Genomic DNA, 13,095 nt, shown 5'->3' on the forward strand with positions numbered 1-13,095 from the left:
TCTATTGGCTGTAAATTGCTAGCAGATACACCAACTGCCAAATAAAACACATCCTTTCTGTAAATTCACTGCCAACCTCTGCATATTATCGATTGGCAAGCCGTCGTAGGTAAGGCGCCTTAGCGATGACGGGAGAGATATGACGATGGGATCCGTGCTCGCATTTTCACGCGGCCGTCATAACTCCGCCGTCATACCGGCGACGCGTCGTCGCTATGACGGTGCCGAGGAAAAGAACCATGCTCGACCCGCTGGTATAGTTGTAAATCGCCACAAGTTTCTTAGTATCATTTCAAAAAAACCATTCATAAATTAAATCATTTTCTTATAAATGAATGCAAGCCAGCGGAATATTCTTCAGTGGACTATCGATCCTTTGGTATGCTTAGTCTATTTTCCTGAACAAAATAATTTTATCGTGCTACTTATTACGTCCAAGATAAACCTAATATTCACCACATGATATCTGTGGGAATCCACTTACACAAAAGTATTTTGTGGAAATAGTTACAGCGCATGTACAGTATAAGGGAATATACACAACATATTTGTTTGAATGTGCTGAACAAAATGTTTCGTGGTGAATACAAAAACTGTCTTCAAAAGACCATAAAACTGAATTTCTAGTACAAGCATTAAAAAAAGAACATTACCTAAGTGTAAGGACAATTCAATAGCAAAAAAAATCTTTAGGTCTACATAGAGTCACTCAACTAATATAATATATTACTTTATTCACAAACGACCTAATATCCAATCGACCTAACATACAATTTTGAGGACAGCATAGATGTAATAGTGTAAATTTTTTTTTTATATTGACCACGAAATTATTCATTAGTATACTAGTTAGAAATCGTGGGTTTATAATTATACTAATTGGACGCAACAATTCGAGGCTTACCAACACAAAACATCTGAGCAGGTGTCAATTAATTTAGTGAGATTTACAATTAAATAAAAATATTTTTACTCAGTTTGGTGTGTCTAAATGGTTCTGCTAGGGGTTTTGATAATTTATAGTTTAAAACTGATTGAGACATCCACGTAAAATTCACTAAAGTAAAGCTCTGCAAGTTTTATTTTAGTCAATATACTTCTGTGTTGCACGGAGAACGTTTAGACGATATTCCATCCCTTGCCACGATCTGCGGAACATGTTTGCTGGAATATTCCAGATCACATTCCTGATAATGATCTTCAGATCAAGAAGTGCACTGATCGGTGTTCGAAACACACCGGCCGATCTTCACGTAACCCCACAGGTGCGATGTCAGGAATATGGCAAGGCCAAGGTAAGAACACGTTTTCCTGGAAATGTTATTTCCAGTTAGAACACTGGTAGTTCGAAGTACAGCAAAACCATTGATGTTGGGAACTTATTTCTAACCAAAGTACGGTATAATACTAGATTTTGGAGGATGGTTAGTGACCTCTAATGACAGGACTGTGCTTAGCCTAACACCTCTACTAAATAGCAGTTATCAGGCAAGCTAGTTGGATTACTACAGCACGAAATACGCTTACACCAGACATCTAGTATTAGCACAAATGAATCGTTGATCCGAACACATATTGCAAGACGGAGCAGACCCTTACTATATGACTGTGTGGCGGACATAGAGAAATGACACACACCCACTGTGTATATGTCTGTGACCTATGATTTTCTTTTATGAAAATGAATTTACCGATAGCGGTCGGCTAAACAGTACAGACGTCGATGCGCTGCAGCGCCATCTAGTGGAGAGTTACACAAAAACCTTCTACATGAAAAAAAAAACACTTCGATTTACCAACTTTCATGGTATTCGTTCAACCGGTGTCGGAGTTTATTAACGTCTTATGTATCAACATCCATTTTTACATAAATATATAGATAGATAACATGTTAAAAGAAAATAAAGATCGTAGGCTTTCACGGTCATTGTCTGCATTTTCTTGGCTTCTGGGTGTAGGTCGTGTCAGGTAATTGTCTTGCGACGTTTCGGCAGTCATTGAAGCTGCCATCATCAGGTAGACTAAGTCACAGAAGCCAAGAAAAAGCATGTTAAAAGTACACTATCTAAGGGAATAATGCCAATATAGGTATAAAGGAAGGAAAAAAAATTGACGTATTCAACTGTAGAGGTTGTCAGTGTTGAAAATTTTATTAAATTTATTTCCTGTAATATTATTCCTTGAATCTTTCTCCTGGAATATAGAATCCTTGAAATAGGACAGACCCACATCGGGGAGACACGCAAGTGCCCCATTGCGGCCAGGGGGGTTGGAGGGGAGGGGGGTGCAAGGGAAGAAGCACTGCCGCAGGAAGGAACTAGGTGTGTGACAAAGGTGCGGATGTCGGAAGATGGAGCTGAATGCAGGGTGGAAATTGCACCGCGCTCACAATGCCACAAATTACACTGAATTCACGGAGTTCCTAACAAAGAACGAAAAAAAAGGGAGGGGGGTTGTCAGTAAAGTCGGTTTACGGACGATAATTTTACGTGATAACGTCATAAGAAAACATTGATGAAAAATTGCATACTTTTTAATTTTCAAATATTATTTACAGTTTTTGCAAAATTTAATTTAAATAATTCGTTAAAAAATATAATCACGAACAATTAGTTTAAAAAAAGCCCGCCTTAACCTGTTTGGTATTATAGAAGATTTCTCGCACGGTGGTTGGCAGGTTCTTTCACGTTCGTCTAAGGCGGAGCGAAAAATTATTTTCGTGCGTGCAGCGGGTGTTCATCTATTTATAAGACGTTATCACGTCAAAAAAATACGTAAGCTGGTCTTTTAGTACTCCCCAGAGATGTGTAACGCATAACCTCTCGTCGCAAATAAACTTACAGTGCAAAACTCTTGACAGGAAATGCAAAGCAGAATTGTTTAGAAATAATGCAGAGCGTAAAAACAAACTGATAAACGAAATATTCGCTTTTAAAATACCAAAAATATCCGGATGCGAAATCACACACTTACTTTCTGTGCACGCCGCTAGAATTCGCTGCCTGACTCGTAAACGTTGCTTGCCACCAACAAATGCAGATAGCAATTTAGCAGCACGAAACTACAGGACATATTTTTACTATTAGAAACGGCTCCGATAAAAGGGAAAAGACTTGGAAAAAATCCTAAACGCCGGGTTTTGGACCATTTTGTTAAAATTAATTAACAGTTAACACTATAAAGTTTCGGCACACAATATAAGTTAAAATTCTATTACATTTTGAATTTTTAAATTTAAGTATTCATATGGCTATTTTTATGTTGTGTTGTGTTGTCTTGTATTTTTGTCCTAATATTTGTTTTGTTCTTGTAATTGTTTTGTTCTAGTATTTGTTCTGTTCTAGTATTAATAATGTTACTGTATTTGTTTTGTACTTGTCCTAAACGTTGTACCCACCGTTGGAGCCTTGTGCTGTTGGTGTGGCATGTTACAAATTAAATAAATAAATAAAATAAATAAATTACTAAAATAACCTTAAACATTTAAAAAAAACTTTATTCTCGCTGTAACGTGTTTTTTTGTTAAGTGTTACATAAAAAAAGACATATTGATACGAACGCGACAGACCAGACCGCGATGCCAGGATCGGAGCTGGTACCACGTGGCCGCCACTGACGTAAGACATGCCGCGCGCGCCTGGCAGGATTACAAGGGTCGTCGCTACCCCGTCTTCATCCCTCCGCGCCCCGCTCATCGTCATGCCTCGGCGCCGTCAGCCATCGCTGAGTGGCCTTGGGAATTCCGCGGGCCGCCGCGCGGAGTGGCGTGAATGGACGCCGCCCTTCTGGACTGTTCGGGCGTCGGGTCTCGGTCCGGGATGACGCGGCTCGTCACAGATGCTCTCGTCGGTTCGAGAAGGACGCCCCTGGGTGCTTGAGCCGCGACAGTCCCGAGCGGATCCCGACCGAAGGGAAGTGCGACAGCGGCGAAGAGGGTGAGAGACCCCCCCCCCCTCCCCCCCGCCTGAGAGTGGCGCGACGCGGAGTTTGACACGGCGACGGAGTTCAGTGACGGAGTTCAGCAACGGTGAGTGCCATAAGGAGTGCAAACTGCGGAACTTGCAAAACTTTGAGTGACTTGATAAACATTTTTTTTAAGTGTCATTGATTTGTGTTTAGTGTAAATATTAGTACTTAATCAATAAAACTGTGATTGGAAAACTTAAACCGGGAATCATCCCTTACGAACCCCTACACACGTTATTAGGCGCCATGCACATTTCGCGAAAAGAAACCGAGGCTAGCTAAAAGTTAAAGCATCGTCTGTGTTTCGTGATTTGGGCGAGTTTCTTTCAGGTACACGTCGATTGTTAACAACACCAATCACAGTAAGTAAGTGCGGAAGCAAACGGGTCCTGAGTGGCTCGGTCAAACAAGGCATCGACGTCTCTCGCAGACGGCCGCCAATCACAAGGAATAAACTGTTGGTGCGGGTAAATCTTGTTGGAGTCTAATATGCGTCCGGATTTGTTCGCGAAAAAATGCCTGCCCCTACACACATTATTAAATCGTATCAATGTGTTTCCTAAGCTGCTGTGTGTTATTCACTGGTCAGCGCGCGAGATGGAGGTTCGTGTTTTTGTTTCGCGTTTTCGCGCGGTCTGCGAGATTTGAGGCCTCGCGGTAATCTGATTCCATTTTCTCGAACGAGCGCTTCGCCAACGACCCGTAATTGGCTGAGCCGCCAGCGCCGTGGTTTCGAGTTGGCGGGCAACGCATCACCCCCTCCTACCCCCCCTCTCCCCCAACCATACCGTCTGCTCGAGCACCCGTTAAATTCAATTTTCCAGGCTTTCGAAGGTGCAGCCGACCTTAATGCATAACATTTCAATGAACAACCCTCTCTGACGCTGCTGCCATCTGAAGCGTGTACCATAAAAGCATTCCTTTTTAATTTTTTTTTTTCGCACACAAAATTTTTAACTGCCTTGTGAATTTCAATGAACGTTTCACATTGCCCAGCACGAGTGAAAAAAAAAAAAATACGAATTAGCGAACCAGTTGAATAAAAGTACCTCAAAGGATAAACAAAGAAAAACAATACTTTTGAATTCTATAAAGTCCCTGCAGTCCAATACACACAAAACAAATGGCAGAAACGACAACAAAAGGTGTATTCGAGATAAATTTAGTTTAAGACGGTAAATCATTTAACAAACTAAAAAAAAAAACTATATAGCAAAAGTAAAACAATAAAAAAAACAATGTTTTAACTAGTATTATTCACAGTAAACTATTTTTTTAAAGTCTTGTTCTAAGGGCTCTTAAACTATCTCGCCTCTATTATACAAACACATTCCCGACGGATGAATATATATAATATCACAAGTACAATGTTCTTTCACTCTCCTTATCACAATGAACTTGAGTCTCAATAGTTGCAAATGTAAAACTCGAAACATTTTCTATTTATTGTAAAAAATAAAATCCGTCGTATTTATACTCTCACCAGTAGGCTAGATACAGAAAAGTAAGTAACATAAAAAAAATATTAATGCATGAGATGACCTCCAACCTGAAAACCAGTTACGTTCAATTAAATCGTATAACAAAGTGTATAAAAATTTACTTGTGACATTATTCTGATTTCATGCGGTTTTAAAAATAATGGCTAGACCACAAAATAATAATAAAAAGTGGTTGTCTGTAAAGTCGGTTTACGGACGATAGTTTAACGTGGCAACGTCATAACAAAACATTGATGAAATGATTGCATACTTTTATGAATAAAATTGAATCATTTGTATTGAATTATCACTATTTTGTATGGATACAAAGAAAGTGTGAAATGAAATCTACAATTTAATTGATAAATTTACTTTTATTTGCACTCATTAATTGAAATATGTTTATTACTTTAACGAAGAGATTTTTTTTACTATTACTTTTATACATGTTTGCTATTTAACTTCTTCCAATTTGTGTTATTCTGTTAAGGATAGGACGATGATAGGAAAAGAAGGAAACGAATGGGAGTGTTTCAAGTTTGATGTGCCTCGAAATAGTCAAATCTATGGTTGTTCCAATCTAGTGGAAGAGAGATAGATGCGGCGCAAGCGTACAATGAGTGTAATGGGACAATGTGCGTAACGGGACAATGAGTAATCCTTTTTCGTGCGTTGAAAAATCAAAAATTCACGTCCTTGTTTCCAACCTAAGAAATTTTAGTCTAGAATTTCTGAACATTCTGTATAAGGAATAAACGTGGGAGAGACACGCGAAGACAGACATAATTTATTCTCGACGGTGCCTCGTCCGAGGGCGTAAAGGAGGCTCAGCAGGCGACGGCGGTTAACCATCGCGCTTGAAGCTGTAGCACATATCCTTACGGGACCCGCCTCGTCAGGGGTGTGTGTGTGTCGGCGAGGCTGGGATGATAAGCGCGACGCTCGCTGGTGCTTCTAGCGCGGTGTCTCCTCTGGACTGGCGCGCAGTCTTCTCGTCGTGCGCATGAGCGGCGACCGTGACATTATACGGCCTAGAAATGAAGATACAGCTGTAATGCAAGTCCCGTAAGTGCTTTCAAGAATCTGTACCGGTTGTTTTACGCCTAAACATTACTCTGAAAACACGCGTTTTAGCCATTTTTAACTCTTCTGAAAATACAGTTGAAAAACGTAATCCGAAATCAAAAGCACTTTTCGGCCCTCAGCGAACTCTTAAATGCTTTTCCGTAAGCAGACCCCCGCTCGGATATCTTGAGTGGGTTTGTAATCACGTTGTTTTTCCTGAAGCTCTGCACACCGCGTGTGTGCCCGACCGGGCGGGGGGCTTAAGTGCGCGACATTTTAATGGACATGATCCTCTCTCACCCCAGAGCGCAGCACCTGCCGTCAGCTAGCGCTGTCCTTGTGTCGGCGCGGCTCTGATGACAGACGTGCGTCATAGAGCACAACACGTTTTAGACACAACTTCATAATTTAATGAATTTTTTTGAAGTTATACCTCTTCAGGCACGTTACGAAAAAAAAAATTGATGAGAGTGAATTTTTAAGATGCGCGCTCACCATGCAACGAAATTTTTCACAGGATCACGAAAAAAAAAGGCTACATACAAATTAAAAAGAAATTATAGTTAAATCATATACTTTAGCTATTATTATTGATTACTGGTTCATATCATTAAAACTTTATTTTTTGTGAATATTTGTGATGCAAAATATGTTTGTAAACTTTTTCAAGTGTATTTATATAATTAAGGTTATGTTTACTTATCAAAAAATTATTTTCACTATAAATTATTAGAGTTTTATTTAATAAATAATAAAAATAATAAATTTAAATAAACATTAAGCATATTTTTTTATTTGTCATTGAAATTGTTATAGAACTTGACTTAGTCTATACATTACTGAAGCGTCTTTGTAGAATATTATAATATTAAAAATAATGTAATTTTATTCCAGTCGATTTTTTTAATTCAGTGTGTACATACCCATGTGATTTATTCGAATTACAGTACATATTCAATTTAATAACTGATCAATTTGTCCAGCTGTTGTTTTGATAGTTAGCGTGATCAAGTCGGAAGTTGACGTCACTTCTCTTTTTTTTTATTTTACGACAGTTGACACGAACAGTGATTTAAGACAATATACATATACTTAACATATACATAAACTCGAAACATTCCACGGTCACCGTATTGATTAAGTACACACACACCGTCGACTGTTTCAACAGTTGTAAGCACTACTTGTGCATGATTTGGGAGTAGAAGCGCCTGAAATTTCGCTGGTAAATTGTGTAGTTTGTGTCACAGCCAGTTAGTAAGCACAGTAAAGGTGGAAATGGACGGTATAGCGATGCATAGGTGTCTGTGTGTGGGGAGGGGGGTTGGGGGGGGGGGGGAGGCGGCATCGTGAAGGGGACTCCCCTGTATCTCCCAGACGCGCGGGATTCACCGGCAGAAGGCGATCCTTCCAGGCCGGCGAACCTTGTGATTGCGATCGACGTCCGATCCCGCCCAGACTCCGCCCTAGCAGCGCCCGGCCACCGGAGTGATGACTTAAGGCCCCTGCCCACCCGTGCACACACGCGGTGCGCAGAGCTTCAGACAAAACCACGTGATTTGAAAACTGCTCAAGATATCCGAGTGGGGTCTGTCTACGAGATGCGTTTATGAATTCGCTGAGAGCCAAAAAGTAGTTTTGATTTCGGATCAAGTTTTTAAACTGTATTTTCAGAAGAGTTAAAAATGGCTAAAAAGGCGTGTTTTCAGAGTAATTTTTAGGCGTATAACAACCCGTACGGAACCTTGAAAGCATTTAAGGGACTTGAATTACACCTTTACCTTCGTTTCCATGCCATGTGATGTTACGGTCACCGCTCAGATCTCACAGTTATCCTGTGACGACGAGAAGACTGCGTGCCAGTTCAGAGCCTTGCGCTTAGAGGTGATACCGCGCTAGAAATACCAGCGAGCGTCGCACTTATCATCCCGCCTCACTAACACACATACCACCGACTAGACGGGCCCCTTAAGGCTGTTTCATGGGAAAAACTGGTATTTAAAATTTAAATTTTTTAAATTTTTTTTATTTAGTTTTATGATCTGTAACATATTTAACATATGGGATTCCCGTTAGTAATTTTGAGGAATATATGGAGGTTAAAATAATTTATGTCGGTCACTGTGTTAATATTCCATTAATTTTAAATCATGATGACAAATTCTGTTCGGTTAAAAAAGATTCCTTTATAAACCAATTTAGTTTGTAATATTACATAGAAGATAGTGCAACTTTGTACATCACATGGCTAGGGTTATTTTTACATATATGATAACAGGTTTTTCGTTACAATATTGGGTACTTCTTATGAAAATTGCCGCATAATTTTATATTATAATTGATGTTCAATTTAGTCATAGCTTTTTACACCATAGATAGAGACCTGTAAAATTCGCGATTTCAAATCCCTAAAGGATAGACTCCATGATCCTCTATGCACTCGTGCAAATTACATCTGCTGATTGGTTACCGACTCGTAACACCTGTTGACTGGAATGATCGTGATTCGCTAATTCTTCTGTTAAAAATTTTTCATTGGCCCAGAGTCCTTCAGATAAACTGTGGCTCTATCACTGAAGCAAAATAATGTCAAAGGTATTTGGACTCTATCCTATCGCGAAATGAATCCGCGAATTTTACAGGTCTCTAACCATAGATATTAGAATCATCCATAATTAGCGATAATTTAATTTAATTAGGGGTATTATTGCGTAGTTAATACTGGAGAGCTATTCATGGAAGGGTTTACTTGTGATGGTATTGGACAAAACAAAGCGTTAAAGCCCGACTAAGAATCCGAACCCAGTATAACTGCAGTGATACTGTTGTTGTCATGTAGATGTACACATATCTGTAACTTTACATGAATATTTATATTCTATTTACAAAAACAAATTACAGTAAATGCACACTGTTATAATCTATTTCTCCTCGGTCAACCTTTTCCATAATCCTATAGCAAGTTGTTTTCAAGTACCATTATTTTATTTAGGAACACGCTAGACTACTAAGTACCTGCAGAACTATCCACCACTCCGCAATTTTTAACGTGAAAACGTCTTATAAATCGATGAACGCCGGCTGCACGCACGAAAAAGCATGACTCATTGTCACGTTCCGCCTGAGCCGAGCGTGCAAGAACCGGCCAACCGCCGTGCGAGAAAATCTTCTATAATATTAAACAGGTTACGGCGGGCCTTTTTAACTAATTGTTCGTGATTATATTTGAACAAATTATTTAAATTAAATTTTGCAATAAACAGTAAGTAATTTTTGAAAATTAAAAAGTATGCAATTTTTCATCAATATTTTCTTATGACGTTATCACGTAAAATTATCGTCCGTAAACCGACTTTACAAATAAACCCCTTCCCTTTTTTTTAAATCGCTCTGTCTGGTGTGACGTCAGGCGGGAAAGACACTCGCTCCAGGCTCCCACCTGGGGAGTCAGCTTGCTAATAATTAATTAGATGCGGTAGGACGCCAGCCATAAGCCCTCCCACAGAAGACGGAGGGCGTTAATGTCCTCTGCATAAGTAATCAGGTGCTAGTGGCCTAAACTCCGCAAGCTGGATCCCGAGAAGCCTAAGATGTACATCAAGTTCTGTCCCTGCCCGAACATGCCCGAATATTCACCTTCGGCCAACCTCGGGAATTGTTTTATACTTGCGCAGGAAAAAATGAATTAAAATATTAAAAGTGGTCGGTTAGGTTAGCTACATTAAAACACTTTAAAATATTATGTACGGTTAGTTAGGTTAGCATAGCTACATTAAAATAAACAGAGAAATATAAATATATATAGGTATAAATAAACCCGAGGTTTGCCGAAGGTGAATATTCGGGCGTGTTCGGGCAGGGACAGAACTTGATGTACATCTTAGGCTTCCCCTTGAACTAGGCTCCAGCATACATTGCCGCCAACCGCAGAGAAAAAAAGAGAACTAAACGTCTCCAAATGTCGGGACACAACCGTTAACTTAGCTCGCGGGACGTATTAAATAACGTGTTCCAAAACCGAATCCCAGAAAGGGAACAAATCGGCGACCGTTTTGATAAACTGTGCCCTGCGCGATGCTAGAAACAGGTTTCAACTCATTTCAACTCGTTTTCGCAACCATCGATACAATTTTTTTACGGGGAAAAAATAATTACTAGAGATGGCAGCACCATCGCTTTTTAGACTTTTCAGTTCAAAAATATCACCGCGCAGACGAACTCAGTGGGCTACCACGACGACGAGATGGTTGCAGTTCATACGTGTCTGTGGTCACTTGTGTTGTCCAAATCTGTTGTCTTTCTGTAGTTGCTGTCCTTGTTGCGACGAAGCCTCGTCGTTGTCTGCCCCACACATGTGCAGACACGACCCCGTCACAGCATCACCGCCCGGGTATGTCTATTGATTGGGGCACGCAGATTTCGCGAAAAGATTTCGGGACTAGATGAACGTTAAAACACTGTAGCAGCGTCTGTGTTTCGTGATTGGGCGAGTTCCCCCCAGGTACATATCGATTGTAACCAACACCAATCACAGTAATTCAGTGTGGAGGTAAACGCGTCCTGAGTGGCTCGGTCAAATAAGGCAACGACGTCTCTCGCAGACAGCCGCCAATCACAAGGAAGAAAACCACATGTGCGGGTATACCTTGTTGCAGTCTTATAAGTGTTCAGAGCTTTTTCGCGAAAAATGCCTGCCCCTATACTATTGAACAGTTGGGTTGTAAAACTGGTCGGTGTTGCCTGGGCGGGGAACACACGTCCAGGTGTGTCAGCGCGCACGAGGACGTACGTATGGACGTATGAGCTCGGTCTACTCACGGTGCAGTAGATGAAGAAGGCCCCCAGCACGATCACCCTCAGTAGAACAGGGCTGGCCGCTCTGACGACCTGCGAACAAGAACCAACCTCATTGGTGCCCGAGAACAACTGAACCAATGAGTAGAGACCTGTAAAATTCGCGGATTCATTTCGCGATAGGATAGAGTCCAAATACTTTTGACATTATTTTGCTCCAGTGATTGGGCCACAGTTTATCTGAAAGACTCTGGGCCAATGAAAAATCTTTAACCGAAGAATTAGCGAATCACTATCATTCCAGTCAACAGGTGTTACGAGTCGGTAACCAATCAGCAGATGTAATTTGCACGAGTGCATAGAGGATCATGGAGTCTTCCTTTAGGGATTTGAAATCGCGAATTTTACAGCTCTCTACCATTGACACCACGGTGGGCCGAATAAAATAACTAAGATTATAGTGGGGAAACGATAAGTCCTAAATTACCCGGTGCTGTCCAGGCTGAATCACCCTTAGTGAGCTGATTTTTTTTTTTTGGGAAATCTCGTCCTCAGTTAGTTTGTATGTTATATATACTTATATATAAAAAAACACCCCTGCCGAGTTTCAAGTCTGTAGGACATATACTTTAAAGACGGGAAAATTTTAATTTTTTTTAACCCTCCTCCCCTCCCTTACGCGTCACCATAACATTTCTTGGTAGCTGAATAAAATATGAAAAATGAGTAAATAATTAAGAAATAAAAGACATCCCCAGGAGACGCAAGAGGCATCGACAATGCAATAGTCGTTGCAATGAAGCCGAAGAAAAAAAAAACATCAACAATGTAATAGCGTTGAAAAATAGTGAACTTTTGATCTTTAATGTTTGGGAGCTGATTTTCGTAAACTATTAATTTTTTTCCCGGTGGATGTCTACATATCAAAAGGAATACACGTGCCTAAATTTCAAGTCTGTACCTAGGTCTTTACAGTAACGGAGAATTCGAATTCGTGATGACTGATGAGTAGAGACCTGCAAAATTCGCGGTTTCGATGGCCTTCAGGATAGACTGCACATACCCCTGTACACTCTGGCAAATAACGCAAGTTCATTGGCTGCCGACTTGTAAGTCGTCTCAGCTGGTTTGTCTGTGATTCGATCCTTCTTTGGTTGAGGGTTTATAACTGGTTGAGATTCGTCCAGATGAACAGTAAGCCAATAGCAAAATTATCTAAGAGGTATATGTGTTTGAATTCTAGCCTATCACCGAATGAATCCGCGAATTTTGCAGGTCTCTACTGATGAGTTATTCACTGAGTGGTATTTCACTTCATACAAACTTTACCACCCTTCCCTTCAGGGAAGGAATTAAAACAAAACAAAAAATGAACCTAGGGCACTTAATGAATATTTCCACCAAATTTCAAATTTCTATATGTCCACTGGTTTCAGCTGCACGAGTTGCCGCGGAACAGTGTTTCTTAGGCGAGTAGGTTGTTTCCGCTTCCGCTACCGTGGCGCGCGCATCCTTCACAGGCCCCGGGGCAGCCGGATTTTAGCAGCAGGATTTTAGCAGCCGGATTTTAGCAGCAGGATTTTAGCAGCAGGATTTTAGCAGCCGGATTTTAGCAGCAGGATTTTAGCAGCAGGATTTTAGCAGCAGGATTTTAGCAGCAGGATTTTAGCAGCAGGATTTTAGCAGCCAGATTTTAGCAGCAGGATTTTAGCAGCAGGATTTTAGCAGCAGGATTTTATTTAATTTAAATAATGTCTTAAATCCAGGCGGCGCCGTGACTCACTTCCGC

At 40.5% G+C, this 13,095-nt stretch overlaps 1 protein-coding gene across 1 annotated transcript in view; it reads right to left on the minus strand.

The window, feature by feature from the left end:
* LOC134540286 (uncharacterized) overlaps nt 1-13,095 on the minus strand; it is a 354,516-nt gene that overhangs the window by 125,601 nt on the left and 215,820 nt on the right. Inside the window, exon 7 of the mRNA XM_063382944.1 lies at nt 11,331-11,399. Within this exon, the coding sequence (XP_063239014.1) occupies nt 11,331-11,399 (69 nt within the window). The remainder of the gene's footprint in view (nt 1-11,330; nt 11,400-13,095) is intronic.

The sequence above is a fragment of the Bacillus rossius genome, chromosome 16 (genome assembly GCF_032445375.1).
Source record: "Bacillus rossius redtenbacheri isolate Brsri chromosome 16, Brsri_v3, whole genome shotgun sequence".
In the NCBI taxonomy this organism is placed as follows: Eukaryota; Metazoa; Arthropoda; class Insecta; order Phasmatodea; family Bacillidae; genus Bacillus; species Bacillus rossius.